General features: G+C 31.0%; 1 protein-coding gene across 3 annotated transcripts; it reads left to right on the top strand.

Annotated features, from left to right (window-relative positions):
- The first annotated feature begins 16,116 nt into the window (after positions 1-16,116).
- Positions 16,117-19,837, top strand: LOC107428967 (xylan glycosyltransferase MUCI21). Of its 3 annotated transcripts, none has more exons than XM_025078154.3 (3): positions 16,117-16,457; positions 16,553-16,750; positions 18,423-19,820. In XM_025078154.3, the coding sequence occupies exons 2-3, from the start codon at positions 16,600-16,602 to the stop codon at positions 19,658-19,660; spliced, it is 1,389 nt and encodes a 462-aa protein (XP_024933922.3). In that variant the 5' UTR covers positions 16,117-16,457; positions 16,553-16,599; the 3' UTR covers positions 19,661-19,820. The 3 variants fall into 3 exon arrangements, with proteins under 3 accessions (XP_024933922.3, XP_024933921.3, XP_015895062.2); XM_025078153.3 differs by having other exon boundaries at positions 16,119-16,457; positions 16,569-16,750; positions 18,423-19,818; XM_016039576.4 differs by lacking the exon at positions 16,117-16,457 and having other exon boundaries at positions 16,619-16,750; positions 18,433-19,837.
- The last annotated feature ends 569 nt before the right edge of the window (positions 19,838-20,406 follow it).

Below are 20,406 nucleotides of genomic sequence, written 5' to 3'. Positions count from 1 at the left end.
ATCAAAAATAATAAAATATCAACCTTGGTAAAGTAATTTTTCCAGCAAATAAATAAATAAAAATAAAAATAAAATACTATTTCCCAAAACAAAAGTCAAAGTTTCAAATTAAGAAACTAGTTGACTAGTTTGCCAAATAAGCTGTCTTCGTCTAATAACTAGCTAGTTTAGGCTCCAAATCAGCTCTAATATTCTATGTAGGATGCCAAATAGGATTAGAATTGGTTTCCATACGTTGCCGTTGATTGGAATAAGCAAAGCTTGCTTGAACAACAAGAAAGATCAAAGCCAGCACCAACATGGTTGATGAACAACTTTGCTTCTGCCTTGGCATGATTTTATGGCCATCAGAATGCTCAATCATGTTCATAAGCAAAAAAAATCATTTTTTGCTGCCCGGAGTCCATAAATGCACCAAAATAACTTCCCCGCTCCATTGCTGCCTTCATAATTTAGATGCATAAGACGGACTTTGGATTTTCGGGTATTGTCATGCCCTCTTAAGATTTAATAACACCTTGTGTGAAGCTAACTAGGTTGTCCTTAAATCTCTTAGCTTTTGCCCTTATGATTGGCACCGTCTTCAATTGTACAGAATCAGCACCTCAGCGAGTTTTAGGTTGTACGGGTACAGGGGGTTCTTATCAGGTTAATTGTACAATTAGGTGTGCATTTAGTTTATTTTCATTTTGGCATATCAATTTGTCACCCAGTTGCATCAAGCCACATCATAGTTCTAGGATTAGCTCAATGTGAGTCTTGGGCACTTTATTTTGTTCACTTTCTAGTCTAGCCACATTCCATTGCATAAATTTTTCTTAATTCATGGATTGGCCATTCCATAGAGTTAGGTTTAGATTTATTTGAATTTTGAAAAATCTATTTAGCATTAGACATAATCTAAGCCACATTACTAAAACCTAGGTAGGCATTGTTTGATTTTGTTCATACCACACCTTGAATTTAGAAGTTGCATTGAATTTATTAGGTTTTATTTTTTAAACTATCTAGTTTTTTGGCCGCATACTAGCTTTGAATTTTATCTTTATTTAACTTTTGTTTTTGTTATCCTTCATAGCTGCACATATAAAATAAATAAATAAATTATTATTATTAATTTTCATTAGTTTATTTTCCAATTCTAGTTTCTTATGTTCATTTTGTCAACCATGCAATTTCAAAGGTATGATTAACAAGATTATCAAAATCGATTTGAGAATTACGAATTTCAAGCACGAAGGAGAGCTTTGAGTATTCAACACCATGTCATGATTGCTCAACTTAGTGCTAAAATTAATAATTTCGGTGAGCAAATTGAGAATTTAGGTAACTACCGAAGACAATCTGAGGATTATGGAATTCAATCCATGTCATGTAAAAAATGGGGGGAAATCATGAAACAAGGTATTGTAGGATGAGAAATAAGTGTGCTCAATTTTCTAATGTGAATTATCTTAATACTTTTCATGATCAACAAAGAATGCCTTATGTTAAAATTTTTTATTTCGGAGGGAGTGGTTATTCAATGTGCTTGAGGATGAAGGGTTGAAAAGGATGCTTTCAACCAAGGAATTCAAGAAGTCTTGCAAGCAAATCAATTCAAACAACAATGCCAACCACCATAAATTGACGAGTCAAATATTTCTTATGATTCTAATTTTGATATTGAAGATTATTATGAGCCTTTTATGTCTAAAGTAGATGATGTTGTGGCTAAATTGGATGCTGAAATGAACAGTTCATGAAAGAAATGATTCAAACAATAGAGTCACAAAATACAACAATTCTATTCACAGAAGAAAACTAGAAACATCCAAGATGAGCAAGCTCAATCATTGTTTTGGAAGATGAAAAGCAATTTAAGAAGGATCAAATTCAGGAAGAAGGGCATGTGGATACTCAAGAAGACATCTCAAAGGTGCCAACATGTAAAGAAGTAAAATTTTAAGATGAAGAAAGCATCATTGCAAACTTACCCAAGTAGAAGGACCAAAAGTGGACAACATTGATGTTCATCAAGCTTTGAATGAACTTTTGGAGACAAAATCAATTTGTGTAGTTTCAAGATTTCAAAGTATATTCCCCCACATTTGAGAAGAGCCAATTCAGCAATTGGAAGCATTGAAGTAAGCACGTTGGATGATAAAGGAGGCCAAAACCTAAATCACCAAGTCAAAGAATCCAACAGTGTAGTATATTACAGCAGTGGGTTAAATGGATCTTTGGATGGGAAAATGATATTTGATGAACTTGAAATTTTATGGAGTGATTAAGGATGATTCACGTAAAATTTCAGCTTAAGATTCAATTCATAGCCCGATTTATAGCATTAAACCTGAGAGTAAAATTGGAGACATTGATGCTGGACAAAAAGCTTTTTATCTTTGTTTTGGGAGTTCCGAAGATAATTTAAGTGATGCCATGAAGTCTCAAGGTATAAAGTATGATACACTATAACTTGAAGAAGTTGAAAGCTCACAATTCAATAAAAACAAGACAAGACCCAAGAAAATTCATATCAAAATTTTTGGATGGAAGACGTCACTTTAAAGAAAGAATGTGGTTCCATGATACGTCACAAGTTGCTATCAAAGCTTAATGATCTAAGGAGTTGTTCTATTCCTTATTATATTAATTGCATTAAATTTGATAATTGTTTATGTCATCTAGGAGCTAGTATAAATTTAATATTTTATAAAGTTTTTGTGAAAGTAGAATGAGAGATTCCAAGCCTACCCATGGTACATTACAATTGCGGACTATTCTATCAAGAAACCTTTAGAAATTTTAGAAGATGTGGAATTACAAATTCAGAAATTTTATTTCCTATTGATTATTTTGTTATTAAAATGGATGAAAGGGAGAAAGCGTATTTGGTATTTAGAATTGTCAAAGGGAAGTTGATTTTCTATATTTCACAACCTACTTTATCTTTAAAGGTAGAAAATGTATTCCATAATGTAGAGATAGATGAGATATTTTTATATAAAGGAGATTTACACTAGTGACATAAAGCTAATACATTCTTTTATAATTGTTTTGGAGTTGGAAGCAATTATCCATTTGATCTCGGATAGAGTTTTAATATTAGAGTCAATCTAAAGATTCAAAATAAACGCTCTTAGAAGGAAACCCAAGTTTATTTCTTTTATGTTTTTGTTTTTATTTATTTTCTAGTTTATTAGTATTATTTAAATTTTTCACTTTGTGTTTTAGGTAATTGAAAGAAGAAAATTGAATTGTTCATCAAGAATGAGATTGAATTGGATTTGGTAGAAAATTGATCTTAAAGATTGATTTAAGGGGTAAATTTTATGAAGAGCATTTGCCAATATCATTAGGCATGGATGAATGAATAATGTTAATGGGTCATATGGTATGGACGCATAACTTTGTGAACTGGAAGCTTGTAAATAAATTTGGTTACCTCATGGTACCAATCAATTTTTCAAAGGGAGTTTTTCTTCAATTTAATTCTATTCTATTTTACTTTCTTTCATATTTATCAATTCTTCTTTCTTAGTTTTTAAGTATTTATTTTTTTTTTTAGTTTGTTTTTAATTTTTTTTTTTAGTTTTTCAAGATTGTGAAGAAGTTTAAATATTATACTTGTTGGAAAATTTTCAGTATACAATTCTGAAGTTGAAACAGGGAGTAAAAATAGTAAATGATCTTTCTTTTACTTGAAATTTTGTGAAAATTTAATTCAATATGTGTATAATTAAATAGTTGAATTGCTTTTATGTATGCTTTATGCCTTAGATATATTCAATGTGTCATTACTTCTAAAAAAAATTTTAGTACCTAATAAAGTTTGAATGATTCAGATTGTATTTTAAAGAAGATTTGCATGAAGTTGGAGTCGTTATTTAAGTCAAGGACCAGAACTTGCATGCTCAATGATTGAGATGAAATCCTAAAGTATTGCAACATTGAGAAAGTAATTTAGGCCATCTTTGTTATGAGTTTAAGCATTTCTAGCTATCTATATCATTATTATATCCTTAGTTCCAAATTTTAAGTCTTAATATGGATGCATATATAAGATACATATTTAAAAACTTTTTATCATTTAAACTCATTTACTTGCCTTTATTATAAGCCCAAATGATATATTCTATCTACCGTTTATATATTATAAAGAGAGCTTAATACTGAATTGATATGAATATATGCTTTATGATATGGATTAGGAGGGATTAGGCGAAAAATTAAGTTGGGGTGGTATGGTTTATGCACGGTTATGGCTTTGATATGTAATTTTTTCTTGCATTTGAAAATAAATTAATGTAAATGTATTTGAAATCAAAATTTTGAGGTATTAAGTTATATGATCATCAAAATTCATTTGATTAACTAATCATCATTAAAAAAAAAAAGGTATAAAAATTTGAAAGAAATATGATAAAAATGGGAGAAAATAAATCCAAAAGAAGAAAAAAGAAAAAGAAAAAAAACCAATGATGATGATTATTAAATAGATGATGATATCCCTCAAAAATAAATAAATAAATAAATAATAGCCTTTGATTTTTATTATTATTATTTTAAGATAAAAGGGTTGTGTTGCCTTATATTGAAAGTAGTAAAAGGTTGTTAAGATGAAAGTTGAGAGTTAATTGAGTTTATTATTGAAGTAATAGGCAGTTTAAATATTTGAAGTAAGGAAAATGGAAAATAAGTTTGAAGATAGAATACAATGTTCTTATATAATATTCTTTCAAAGCATAAATTCATTGACAATTGATTTTAAGTTTTGTTTCTTATTACTTATTTTCCCGTCCTTTTCTTTTAGCCTTTTTACCGTTTGGCCTTTACATTACAAGCTAGATAAAAATTTATTGATTCATGATGATGCAATACATCTATATTAGTGGAGAGTTTTGATTATGTCAAGCATATGAAGTTTATAGTTTAATCTTTAATCTCTAATTAATATGGATTTATTCAAGTGCATGATATTGATTGTTAAAGTTAATTTTATGCACACTTTGGAAGTGGTGATTATGTTGGATGAAAATAAGGTGTTTACTTGCATAATTACTTATATGCTATTTTTGAGTTGATGATATATTCAATTTTTGAAGCGCCTATATCATGTTACTTAGCTATGGTTTTAATGGTTATAAGTTTTGAAGAATTAATTGATTATTGTTTTTACTTTTTAGTCTTTTTATTTGCTAAAGACTAGCAAATCTTAAGTTGGAGGTATGATGAGTGTTCAGTATTACAATTTTATAGGCCAGCTTATTGTTTTTTATTTTCTTAATTATTTGTACTTGATTAGAATAAATATATATTATATATTTCACTATTTTATTGTATTTAGGTAAAAAGATTAAAATATCTATTTTGAGGTTAATTTGGATTTTTTTTTATAGAAAAAATATGGTGAGATAACATTTTATGGAGCATTAATGAAGCTAAGTTGCTGATTTTCTATTCCATATATGATTTTCAAAAGCTTGATTATTTATTTGGAAGATTTGAAGAGTTATTCTCTACTATATTTACTATAATGGATATGCTAATTTTCTGCAAAGTAGTTACTATTTTGATTATATTTGAAGCTACAAGTGAAATGTTTTAGTAATTCTTTTTGGATAATTTATTTCTATCAAATTTCATGGCCAAATGATCAAGGGATTGATTCCAGCATCTATTTGAAGTCAGTATATTTGAATAGACTTAGCATTTTTGAAGCTATATTTGATTGAAGTTTCAATAGAAGGAATGTAATGAGAATTCGCCAGTACCCTTACATCCAACTACTTGCTGGGGTGTTGATCCTGTGCAACTGAAAACCAGACTAATTACTAGAGCTCAAGTTAAGAGGTTTAAGGACAATCTTATTACCTTCATACAAAGAGTAATCAAATCTCAAGAAGGTCATAGAAGATTCTAAACCTGCGCTAAGCATCGAAGTTGTGAAGACAGAAATAGACCCTAGAAGTTGTTTTGGTGTATTTGAGGACTTCGATAGCAAGGGGCGAGTTTGTTGGCCTACAAACGTGTTTGAGATCACCAAGAGACCATGAAATCATGCTAAGGCAGAAGTAAGGGTGCCTAAGTATGTCATTAGTGTCCAACCTTCCACATTATCCGGATTTTGCATGATTGGCACTGGAAGGGGATTTACTTGCAATCCAAGCAAGCTTTGATCATTCCAATCAAGGGCAATGTGTAAGGACCAGTTTTAATCCTACTAGGCATCTTACAAGATTGGATCAGATTTGGAGCCTAAATTAGCTGGAGATTAGACAGCTTATTGGGAAAGCTAGTCAACTATTTTCTAAATCTGAAATTTGACTTTTGTTTAGGAAATAGTCTTTTATTTTTTGTTTATATTTAATTATTTTCTGGATAAGTTTATTTAGGAAGGTTAAATTTTAATATTTTTTTATTGTAAAATAATTAATTCCTTATTCAAAATTAAGGAATTAACTAATACAAATTATATTAGGAAAGACTTATGAAATTTGGCCACATCATGGTTTTAGCTATATTGGCCGGTTTTACTTATTATTTTTAGGGCTTTTAATTTTTGTTACTTTAGCCTATTTAAAGGCTTATTTTTTCAATAAACAGCACTACATTATTCATTCATAAAAATTATTGTGAGAAAGATTTGTTTTTGTTCTCTTAGAACACCTAAAACACCGAATAGAAAATGAGTGCTTTAGTTTGACTTATCAATAGGATAATCCAAAACTTATTATGATGTCTTCGACATATACCAAGGTTTCTATTCATAAGTTGATTAGGCATTCAATGTGGCCATTAGAATCTGAACTTAATTTTAATTCGAGATAATTTAATATGGATTTAGAAGCAAGTCGACCTAAGTTTATATCAGAATCCAATAGATGGCTCAATGATTTGCATGGTTTGGAAGGATAATATATAGAAGAAATGAAGTTTAAAAAGGTCAAGCCCAAATTCATTTATTTACCCATTCAAAACCCAAAACGTAATTGGTGTTTAAAGTCTAGCAGCATAATTTTTTGGTGGCTAAGTAAAATATATTATTATCATGATTTTGTATTTATTATTTTTAGGATATTAGATGGAATCAGTAAAACATAGGAGCTAAAGATATTATAGGATATAATTATCATTTTTTAATTTAGAAAACTAGGAAAAAGGGAGGAAACTCTAGATCTATAAAAAGGGTTTTAATACAGGTTATAAATCAAGTCTTCTCCTCCCATGGCAAGCACTAGCAGATTCCTACTCTTCCATCTCCGCCATCTCCCCTCTCTCACGCCACCGTCATCATTCCTCCACCACTGAAGAAGTTTATTTGAAGCTTGGGAAGTCTAGAAGGAAAAAAAGGGCACTGAAGTAGGACTAAGGCCAGAATGATAGTAGAGTCATTGACATAATCTTTGTATTCGATGGAGCTATTCAATTCCTATCTCTTTGTATTTTTTGATTTATTTCGTATTGTGAATTTTATTCACAAGGATAGCTTTCAAATATTTTATTCAATTCGTATTCTTTTCATTCTATTTTGATTTGAATAATATTTGTATTTTTGATTTTGAGGTGATATTAAAATTGGTTCTTACAATAACAATCAAATTTATATAATACTAGATTTAAACTACAAAAAGGCAAATTAATTCAATCTAACTTCGATTCAAACTTGGTTACTCCCATAACCATTTTTGTATTATTTGTATACTTATAAGTGGAAATCTCACAACAATGGAAAGGGGGCCAAACCACATATTATGCTCAAGATCTAAAAGAAAGGCTCCATGGTGTGGCCACTGCAAAACTTGAAAGGGCACACACCATAGGTGCTACATGTAAGGATGAATTTCATTCATTTTGGCATGACCACTTGCTTCTTTAAACTATGCATGCCAACCTTTAAACTTCCTTGTCTAATGGGCTGAAAAGTGGTGTAGCCACTGAATTTTAAGCTTGTGGAACAAAATTTTAAGTGTTTGGCTCGGCTATCTTTTTTGCCAAAAACTGGACCAAAACTCCACTTTTTGAACCTATTTTTGCTCAACTTCATAAAAATGCTTTCAAACTTGAAAAAATGCCCTTCCATAGCAATTTCTCAATCCTCATAATCTTATAATGCTAAAAACAAATCACAAAAATAGCTTCCAAAAGATTAAAACTTACAAAGAAAGAAAGACAATATTACTCGACAAATTAAAAACAAACAAAATCAACAAACTTCAAACATTGCTTAAACTAAAAGAAAATTTAAAAACAAGTCAAAAAATCAAAGAAAATACTTAAAAGTAAAGAGAAAAATGATTTGGAAACTTGGGCTGCCTCACAAGAAGCATTTGGTTTAATGTCTCTATCTAGACTTAGCTTGGTAACGATTTTGAAGAAACCAAAGAAATTCATGCTAGAGAAAATCCAACTTGACAATAATTCTATTACCATTCTTGATCTTCTTAATAAACACCTTAAAAAAACTACCATTGTGCTCTTCAAGATTTATATATCTCAAATAAAACACATTTTTCATAACAAAACTCTCTAAAGCTGCTCTAGGATCACTAACTTGAACTTTCAAAACCATAGGACGCGAACTACTCTTGTTATTAATTATCTTTTGAATTCTTCTATTAAGTAAAACTCTATGGAAAATCTTATGGTTAGGCTTCTTTGACTAAAGAGCATTTTACTCACTAATCTAGTCTATTTAAACTTAATTATTTATTTAATTTCTTAAGCTTTTGGTTGCTTTCAATATGTTTTGTTCTCTTTTTGTAGGAAAACCTCAGTTGAGGTTTTTGAATAATATTTTCTAAATATTGAAGTTTTGGAGCTTATTTGAGCTATTTCTTTTGAACTAAGCAATGGACATGGAGATTGAACCCTTGGAAATGAGCCAGGAAGTACACCACTTCACCAATCAAGATGCCTAGGTGATTCCTGTTAAGAAAAGAAGGAAGCTTTGGCATGCCCACATGGAATCTAAGGTGCCTATGCCCAAGCTTGTTCAAAGTAAAATGAGGTTGTTCGTATTCCCTTTACTAGAACAAGTGCTTCACCAAATGCCTTGTTTCCAACCCATTCTCATGTGTAAACCCTTCATGGAATATAGAATTTTGATTCTTGAAGCTCAAGGCTAGGTCATTAGTGAAGCATGTGATTTGCATGTGCTTATTTTGAAGATACCTAATGATAAATATCAAAGGATGGAGATTAAGCGATCTAGGGTTAGGATTAAGAAAAGATCTTAAGAATAAGCGATCTAGGGTTAGGATTAAGAAAAGCTCTTAAGAATATGGCTATATATTTTTTCTAAAGATGCAAAATAATAAGCAGTCAAGAAAATTGGAAAGAGTTTTTGGGAGGCAAGAGTTTAGAGAGCTTTGTAGAGAGAAAAATCAAATCTAGAGAGAAAAGCTCTAGTTATCTAGGAGAACTCTTGGAAGAAGATCACACACCATCAAATTTAGAGAGAGATAGTGCTTTTTAGTGAGAGAAAATCTTGGATTTGGGAGTTTTTTGAAGATCCAAGGAATTGGGTTAGCGTGGAGGAGTGATCATTTTTTAGTTTTCTTCAATCTTTCTACTCTTTTTTTGTGTAGATATTTCTTGGATTTTTTAGCTTTGAAGTGTGATGATTTAATTTGGTTTATTGATGGTTAAATTCTTATACAATTATTTGCGTTTCCTTGGATTAATTGATGAACATACCTAGTTAGATTGAGAAACTGCTTGGGTGTTGTTTAAATTGAAGAATTAGTATTTGGATAAGCCTAATTTGATAGATTGAGAATATAAAAACAAAATCCTAAAACTATTGTGAGCTTGAAAAGCCTATTTAGATCTTAGGTAACCTTAATCTTAGCTTTTGTTGAGTTTGTAAGAACCAGTTTAGCTTAGATAGTTGAAAGAGTACTTAAGTGCATAATTAATTGGTAGAATTAGAAAAAAAAAAATTTTTTTCAAGTTGAGTAAATTTTCCAGATATCTTACTTACCATCGAGAAAAAGAGTGGGCAAATTTAGGAATCCTTTGTTGATAATTATATTGGAATTGGTTTTTAATTGCCAAATTACATAGTCACATGATAAGTCTAAGTAAAATCAAGGTCCCAGATGCTTGAATTCATAGATTTCTTTGCATAATCAATGGTGTATGTATATTCTTTCCAATTTTTTCCCTTATATTAGGTTAGTATTTAGTTATTAGCTTAATTTCCATGTACATTTTGTGCCTTAATAAAATTAGGTATTGATTATTATGGTACTTGGCACCCCATTTTGCAAGTCTATACAATCTCCACAGGAATGATACTCTACTCATTATCTTTATTACTAGAGCAATCCATGCACTTGTGGGAATCAAAACAATCATCAAGTTTTGGCTTAATTGGTTAGGAATTTGGATTGTGGCAATCATTAATCATTCGTTTTTTGTTTTGAACAATCTCACTTGGCTTTATCTTAAGAAAAACTGACTTCTTTAGAGGATTAATAACCTCAATCTTATGACAAGATTGCACTTTATTTGAAAATTTCATATTATGTTTAATATCAAACATGACCTCATCATTAACAACGCTCAAAGTGAGATGCCCACTTTCAACATTAATCAAAGCTTTGCCCATAGCTAAAATGGCATACCTAAGATAATAGACACATGATTAACAACCTTTATTTCTAAGACTACAAAGTCAATCAAAAAAATAAAATTTTCAACTTTAACCAACGCATCGTCAAGAATGCCATATGAAGTAGAAAGAGATTGAGTCATTATTTGAAGAGTAATATTGGAAGGTATTACTTTTCCAAAATCAAATTTCTTAAAAACAAAGAGTGCTATAAAATTGATACTCGAACTAAGATTATACAAAACCCTTTTGAGCTTTAAATTACCAATGGTAGAAGGATTTGTGAAACTCCTCGGATCTTTAAGATTTTTAAGTAGCTCTTTCTTAAGAATTAAGATACACTGCTCTGTCAATGGTGCAATCTCATACACCTTTAACTTCCTCATTTTAGATATAATCTCCTTCAAGAATTTTGTACAATTAAGAATTCTTTGCAAAGTCTCAAGCAATGGTATATTAATGAATTTTCTTAAAAAGATCCAAAACTTGACAAATTAGTCATCCATTTTCTTTTTAGACATTCTTTCAGGATGAGACAAGGGTGGATAATAAGAGATTTAGAGGAAAAATATATAAAACCTGGGACAATCTTACAATTAGACTTCAAAGTCTTATTATCCCTAGGCTCATCTATTTTAATTACAAGCTCCTTAGAGTCCACAATTCCACCTTGCTCAACATCATAAGAATAACCAACAGTAAAAGACTTTTTCTCATAAGCACCCTCATCATGAGTTTTTTCATCATAACTTTCAACTAAATCATCTTTCAAAGACTTATAATTCTTACAAATATCAAAAAAATTAGAATCAACTATGTACACAAAGGTTTTCAACACAAACGCCATCCTTAAGAACAAAAATTTTTTTACCAACACCAACAATAAAACTTTTCTTAACAACATTCTCAATAGAAGAAATCTTACCACCAAAAGATTTGCAGACAAACTCACCTTCTTTAACTTGGGTAACATAAAAAACTCTTTCATCTTTCAATTCAATGGGGGAAAAAAAATTTGCATTGGATTAGGCTTAGTGTCACTAGGAAAAGATCGACTAGATTTCTCTTTAATTTCCTTAGCATGTTGCCCCATTTGATGCTTTAGATTCTTTATTGATACACCCAAACTAGAACAACCAAATTAGAACAATGGGTCTTAATTCTTACTAGCACCTATTCTTACCTCTTTTCTTTTTAAACATTCTTCTCATTTCAATAATAAATGAAGTAATCAAGTCTTTAGCGATGACTTCTCCTCTTTAAGCTACGGTTAAAGGATTATTCCCATTAAAATGAATTTGAACTTTCACTACTATGAAAATATACCCAGAATTGCCTCTTAGATCCATATTAATTAGTTCGCCAAGTTATTTTCCAAGTTTTTCAATTAGTTTATTAAAATACCACTTCGTCGATAATCTAAACGTTTGAATCCACATCTAAACACGTTTCAACTCCAACATATCAAGCAAGATCTCCAGTTCCTAGCTTTGAAACAGGAAGATATGGCCATTGAAACACCAAGACCCACGTTCCTTTACTTTTTGTAATTCCACCTCACATCCAAATTGAAAAAGAAGATTTCATTCTCTAATTACTAAAACTCAACACCCCTTGGATGATCCAACTAGTTTGAATAAGGAAAACATAGCATTGTTACTAACCACCTTGTCTATGAACAATAGCTTACAAACTATATTGTAGATTCAGTTGGTCAACCACATCATCCTCTTTTATATCCATTAGAAACTATGTTTTTGTAAAAACTATTTCCGTGTCCTCCATAATCAAATTTTGCAACAACTCGGGTCCATGACCCAACTTGACTAGTATGATATTGTCCACTTTGGACTAGCTCGCACAATTTTATTTTGACCCAAGCCATTCTTGGCTTGCCTAAAAAGCCTCCTACTAATGGGAGACATGCTCACACATATACACCACTTAACCATCTCCTTATTAAGCAATGTGGGATTGTTTACTAGTCTTTCTCCTTCTTGACTTACATCTTCAAAACTCACAAGTCTTACAATCCACTCTCATTAAGGCCTAACGTCTTTCATGGTACACTTTCACTTGGATTCAGGCTCTTATACTATTATGTAATACCCTAAGTCTATGACTCAGCTCCCCTAGTATGATATTATCTTTGGGCCTAATTTTGCCCTAAAGGCCTTATACTAATGGGAGAAGTGCTATACACATATATATCACTTAACCATCTCCTTCCTGAGCAATGTGAGATTGTTCAATATTCTTGCCCTTTCTTGCCTTACATTCTTTAGGGCTCAAGGTCTCACAGATCCCCAGCGAGAAACAAACTATAGAAGATATGAAAAAGAAGAGATTACATAAGATTTATAATAATCAATATTAGGTTTAGTGTAGATGAATCCCACAAAGTTAGTAGGATCTATCTAGGGTTTGGTTATCACTCTTTAAAGAAAATAGAGACAGGGATTTTTAAGGGGAATGTATTATACACATATAAATGTTGGTGACTGTTCATGTATTGTGATACGAACCTAGGACGACCTACATCTAAATCCATATTATATTAGTCCGGATCTAATTAAGTTCAAGTTCTAATGGTCACCTTGACCCCTAACCAGCATGTGATTATAAACCTTGGTATATAATGAAGACGTCACAATAGGTGATGGAAGGCCTATTGATTAGTCAAACTAAAACACTTATTCACTAATGGTGTTTTAGGTGTTCAAAAGAACAAAAAGAATTCAAGCTTAATTTTTATTGAAAAATAAGCCTTTAAATAGGCTACAAAGTCACAAAATAAACCCTAGAAAGAAAAGGGAAAATAGGCCATACAAAGTAGTTTCCTATGGTGGCCGAAATTCTCACTCATTTCCTAATCTAATTTGGATTAATTAATTCCTTTATTTTGAATTAGGAATTAATTAATTTACAATGAAATTAATAAAATAATAACTTTCCTAACTTTATTTTTCCAGCAAATAAATAAATAAAACCAAAAAGGAATGGTATTTTCCTAAAACAAAAAGTAGAATCAAATTAGGAAACTAAAATACTATCTTTTTGACTAAGTTGGATTAAACCATTCTTTGATCAATTTGAGCTTTAAATTAGCTTCAATATGCTTTGTAGGATGTCAAATAAGCTGATCCTGAAGTTTCACACGTTGCCTGTGCTTGGAAGAAAAAGAAAAAACAAACTTAGCATAATACAGTAAAGCCAGCACAAAATACATAAAACCTGGCAAATCTTGGACCCATGCGCACACCACCTGTTTGTTTGCCTTTGAAGCTGCCTTGACTTAATTTCATGACTTCTTAGACATATGAATTGAATCCATAAATATTTAGAACCATTTCATGCTGCCCGAACTCCCAAAAAGTACCAAAATCGCTATCCGAGCCAGTATCGACTTCCACCACTTCTATGCTCAAAACATGTCTTGATTCGTCAGGAATAAACACACCCTCTTGAGAATAGATTATGCCCTGGATAAAGGCAGCAAGATAATCCCTAAACTTCTTAGCTTGAGCTCTAGTGATAGGCCCGATCTTCATCCGTATCAGGTCGGTACCCCAGCGGGTTGTCGGCTGTGTGGGCTTGAACGAAATCACATCATATTGTAAGCAATCAAAAGAATATACTGAAAATGTAGTCCTTTAGGTTTTCGGTTTTGTGAATGTAGGTCGATGTTTGGTTGAACGATGTTAAATCCTTTATGTTATATTTCTCTCTTCTACCTTTTTGTTCCTTCATACCTTATCATAGTATTAGAGCATATCAAAAGGACCTATTAATCTCATACTTGATTATATTTTGTTACTTTCATATTTACACGATGTTAATTCTGCTTATCCACTTTATTCATCATATTTGCACGATATCCATTCCATTCATGCACTTTATTTTTCATATTTATATGATATTCGTTTTGTATATATCTCCATTAATATTAGCATAATGCTAATTATTCATGCATTCTGTCATTCATATTTTCACCAATACGTAAATATGACACATTGTACCATTCTATACGTAAAATTTCTTATTATTACAATTGGAGTTTTCAAATAAAACTTGAAGCCATGTTGAAGATTTGCATTATTAGAGATCTAAAATTGTTGCTTGACATTATCTTGTTCAAGTTAATCAATTTTTCTAGTGTGCCAACTTGAGGGGAAGTATTAAAGATTTTCCATAGGAGAGCTCTATTCGAGGGTTAACACAATCAATTATGATAACTAATTCCTTTGTATTGCATGTAATTGATTGTTTCTTTATTACATATTTTCTATTTCCTTAATTAAATATTCTATGCACCTATAGATATTGGTTTTTGTTCATGTATTGTAAACGAGCAAGAAAGTATAATGAAAATGTAGCCGTTGGTATTTTGTGTTTTGTGAATATAGATTGATATTTGACCAAATCACATTAAATCTTTTGTATTATTTTTCACTCTTCTACTCTCTTATATCTCCATATTTTATCAAATGTTTTTGAATAGGTAATTAGAGGAAACTAGAAGGGGGGATATAGGAAAAGTTATAAACTCTTGTATATGGAGGTTAGTGACAGCTAAATATGGAAATATGGAAACCTAGTTATATACGAGGTTTGGATTATTCATCTAAATAGTTAACCTTTTAGAATAGAATGGCACATTTTAACACCTTTATCAGTCGATAACGCAAACAGAGCCATTAATGCGTGATGTTGTACATATAGCACCTGTTTGTTCACTAATGGGATTAGACTATTCTAAATCTTAGTTAAATTAAATTGAGCCGAACTTAAAATTGATTAGATTAGAGTTAAAATAACCAATTCGATTCAATCCTGTGCTATTCAACAAATGGGTGTGATAAGATTTTGTATCAGTATTGGTATTATTTATCAAAGCATGATTATGTGTAGGTTTGGATTATTCTCTTGAATGGTTAATCTTTTAGAATAGAATGCCAAAATTTAACATCTTTATTAGTTTAGAACTCAAACAGAGCCATTAAAGCATGATATATACGCATAGGATCCATTTGTTACATTGGAGTAGACTATTTTAAATCTTAGTCCAATCAAATTGAGCTTAACTTAAAGTTCATTGGATTAAAGTTAAAATAATTCAATTCAATGAAATCTAGTCCTGCTTAACAAATTGACTTGATAAGATTTTGTATCAATAATGGTATCATTTATTAAACCATGATTATATGTATACGTAAGCATGTGATATTATATTATTATTATTATTATTATTTTATATTATATCGTGGTATCATTTGTTTTTTTGGTGAACATTATGGTGGTATTATTTATTAATACACGATTTCTAGGACCAATGATAGAATCGTCATGTATACATTTAATTAATACATACATACATATATATATATATATATAGCCATAATGCAACACTTGGTTTGTATATATTATATAATTTATCTACAAAACCCGACACCAGAATTATTACCAAAAACAATACCCAACAACTGAAGAAGAGGACTTGCATGTATGTCTGTCCAAGCCAATTAAGCAGTGCCACATTACTGCGTTCTCACCGTCCAAAAAGAATCTTGCAACCGCAGCCTCTATTAAAAGTTGAGATGTTGCTTTCAAAGTCTTTTTCAAGCCTGAATTCAAAAATTAATATTATTTTCGAAAACCCATCATTGAATTCGAACTTGCCATTTATTTGCTTTAATGTACCTAACTAGCCTCCGAGATGGATACATGATATATTTTCTTATTTTTATTTTTTAAGACCGATACGAGACTGCACTAACCAAATGCAGCCTCTCTCTGTGTATTTAGATATACTCATGTAGATTACCTTGTCCAAGCATATAGAAGATCAAAAAGTCAGGTACATATCTCTCTTTTTCCCTTGATGCATTTTGTCAAATCAAGAATGAAAAATATTTGCAAAACCCAATTAATCTTTGTGAAAATTGTGATTAGAGAGTAATGCCTGCAGAGTATTTGTATATCAAGAGAAATCACAAGCAATGAAGAAAAGAGGTTCATCAACAGTGGTGATAAGCCTGCTGGCATCCTGCTTGGTTATTTTCTTCATATTTTTTGATATTCTACAGATTTGTTTCTTCTCAAATTCCACCTTCAACTTAAATGGAAATCTCTCAACCATCAACTCTCAAGGTAAGAAATCCTGAATCTGAGATACTATTAATTTATATTCTTTTTCCTTTTTTATACAGCAGTGGTACAAATATCAAATATAGATTACCCAAATGTCTACCAATGTGGCATAGAAATTGAGCAATTATATAGGTTATTGATTAATAAATAAAAATATAAGCTAAATGTGAATTAATTAACTTTAAAAGAATATATAATTCAAGATAAACCAATAAGATAATGCAACATTATTTGCTAAAATTATTTGGTGCCACCAGCAAGATTGTTATAATTTTAAATTTGGGGTTAAACAGTACTTAATAATAATACTAAGAATGACAATTTATTACCCATTTTTTGGATGTGATCAACAAATATGATTTATTTTAGTAGCTTGGAATTGAGTTTCAATTTTCCCTTTTTTTCATTTCTTTTTTTTTTTTTCCTTTTTGATCATTTACAACAGTTCCCGACAATTTTCCTTGGTATTTTGAATTTAAGACCTCATAGGTCATGTAGATATGAGGGGTTACCGAGTCATTTTCACTTGACAGTTTCAATTTTCCACTTGAACATTTACTTACCTATAGTTATTTCAATAATGCGACAGCTATCAAATTTGACCACTAAATTTTGTTTATCAAGTGATATAATAGTGTGTTATTAGATTCACTTTGTGTATATTTGTTGTCAACTGCTAATGCATATACTGCCATATGGTAAATAAAATTTGGTGTCCAAATTCATAACCATAGTTGCATTCTATATTAGTTTATTGCATTTTAATGCCCCCTAATTTCGGCAAATTGCATTTTCAATGCTTGAGTTTAAAATTTTACATGACCTCAAATTTTAATCCCCATACCACGTGACTCCTAACTGACAAATATTAAAATGCAATTTGGTTTGTTACATTTGAAGCTCTCTAATTTTAATTTATTTCAATTTGCACTTTCTACTATCAAAAAATTGCATTTTAATACTTTCCAAACCTTAAATGTAGTTAGCCAAATCAATAGAATGGATTATAATGCAACAAATTGAAATTTCAAAATTTAAATTGTAATAATTTAAACTTGAGAGTTGAAAAGATAATTTTTAAATTAAAAGGTATTGAAATATAATAAATCCTAATTTCTTCATTTTTCAACCACTAATATATTATCCTATTTTTTATGATATTCATATCAATTCATAAACAAATTGGAAAACAAAGTTGGTAATTTTTATATGACCAATCAAAGTTAACTTTGATGGACATAACTTAACTTGACCATAAATGTCTGGTTGTAGTCATGCAAGTAACTATCCAACTTAAGTATTCAAGTATCCAACTTAACTTTGATTGGATGGTTGCTAAAACTATTCAAGGTTATCAAAGTTTACAAGTTAAGTTGGAAAATGAAATATTCTGTCACCTGCAATTTATTCTATTACATTTATAGTCCATTCAATCCAAATCATCCATAGGGTTCTTAACTTTTTAATGATTTTGCAACATACTATGCATATAAACTTTAAAAAAATTGTTATTAATTAATTCAAGTAAATAAAAGCGGGCCTTTTAATATTCAAAATATTGCAAATTTTTTACTACTGTACCTTTGTTTATTAAAAAAAAAGAAAAAAAAGAAAAAAAAAAACAAATCTAACCTGCTTTATTTATTTGTTTCTATATAATCGACTCAAAAAGAAATTGGCAGAGGGAATATGATGTCCGCTCCTCCGTTGCAATCTCCCCCAGCAGCACAAATCACATGCAACCGCTCTAATCCTTCTTATGACATCTGCATGATTAACAGTCCAACAGTTTTAGATCCAACAACCACTACATTCCATGTCATGAAACCAAATGGCCCAGTTTTGCTGGAAAAGGTCCGGCCCTATGCACGAAAATCGGAGAATTTTACAATGTCAAACATCAAGGAGTTTGTCCTAACTTTGGGCCCATTAGGCCGACCATGTCAAGTCCAACATAAGGCCCCAGCTCTAGTATTCAGTGCAGGAGGATACACAGGCTATAATGGAAACTACTTCCACGAGATCAGTGATGGATTTATTCCTCTCTACATCACCATCAACACCATCTATAACAGTCAAGACCTTGTCCTTGTGATATCTGAATCACCTGATTGGTGGGTCCACAAGTATAAAAAACTACTACAAAGTTTAAGCAAGCATCCAATCATAACCTTGGACAATGACAAACGGATCCATTGCTTTCCTTATGCTAGTGTGGGCCTCATATCTCATGGGATCATGACCATAGATCCGAATTTATTACCAAACCCAAAATCCTTAGCCCATTTTCATGCCTTCCTAGCTGAGACATTAAGCCGAAACCACCACCATGACCAACCGTCCAACCTTGCCAAGTCTCGGCCACGTCTAATATTGGTGGGTCGAACTGGGGCCACTGGTCGACTGATATTGAATCGGAATGAAGTGGAGGAAGAAGCAAAGAAGATCGGGTTTGATGTAGTTGTATTTGAACCAATGGCCAATACTTCATTGAGTGTAGCTTATGAGATGGTGAGTTCGAGTCATGCAATGGTCGGAGTCCATGGAGCAGGGCTGACGCATTCATTATTTCTCCAACCAGGATCGGTGTTGGTGCAAGTGGTGCCTCTTGGCAATGAGTGGGTCGCGGGGGCATGCTTCGGCAAACCAGCCATGGCTATGGGTTTGGAGTATATTGAATATAGGATTAATGCAAATGAAAGTAGCTTGATAGAGAAATATAACAGGGATGATAAAGTTATAAAAGACCCTGTAGGTTTTATAGGACAAAAATGGTCTGCTAAGATTATGGACATGTATCTCAAAGAGCAAAATGTTAGAGTTGATTTGGATAGGTTTAAAGGGTACTTGAAAGAAGTCTATAGAAAAAGTAAAATGGTTTTGGAGAAAAGGGAAGGGTGGAGTGGATGACTGTTTATATACAATTGTAATTATTGAATATTAATCTTGATGCATTAATAATGTGAGTTTTCTGAAAAAATTGATTGCATTTTAATATCTATAATTTTATAGAAATATACAACAATTATCATTTTTTTACAATTTAATTCAATTGGGAACTTGATATATAGAGAGGCTAATAGTAGTCCCATGTAATTTCCATTTGATTGGTATTCAGATGCATTTTTAATAATTTATACTTTCAATATTTTGCACTTTATTAATATTTTGTTTCCTCCTTTTTGTTGTTGCTCTTGATATTAGGATGGGGGATTCAAAGCACCAGAGAAAACGGTGAATTTTACCACTAGGAAGTCGCCTTAGAGACCACTTAATAATCTTTAATTTGGAGTATTTGTATTTTAATCAACCAAATTAAGTTACATATATATTGGTTGTATAGGTCTTTCTCTCTTTCTTTATTTTTTATTTTTTATTTTTTAAATGTAAACGTTGACACCTCCCAAAAATATGCATGCAAATAATCAATTGTAAGATTCGTCATGCAATTTCTTTGTATAAAAAAAAGGTTTAAATACACTCAGACCTTTTAAACTATTATACAATTAGACTTTTAAACTATTATACAATTGACACTTTACCCTCAAAATTATAGGAAGTCTTACACTGCAACATGAACCATTTAAGTCCAATTATATATTTTCTATGAATGAATTTTGATGAAATTAAGCATAGAAAACACACATAATTTTATT

Source organism: Ziziphus jujuba, chromosome 12, assembly GCF_031755915.1.
Source record: "Ziziphus jujuba cultivar Dongzao chromosome 12, ASM3175591v1".
Taxonomy (NCBI): domain Eukaryota; kingdom Viridiplantae; phylum Streptophyta; class Magnoliopsida; order Rosales; family Rhamnaceae; genus Ziziphus; species Ziziphus jujuba.
The sequence above is the reverse complement of the archived record's forward strand: the minus strand, read 5'-3'. Positions and strand labels throughout refer to the sequence as shown.

Excerpts from the sequence above, each read along its gene's own strand:
- LOC107428967 (XM_025078154.3), top strand. The coding sequence starts at position 16,600 with ATGAAGAAAAGAGGTTCATCAACAGTGGTGATAAGCCTGCTGGCATCC. Across the intron at positions 16,751-18,422 it reads CTCAACCATCAACTCTCAAG|AAATTGGCAGAGGGAATATG; the intron begins GTAAGAAATCCT and ends CGACTCAAAAAG.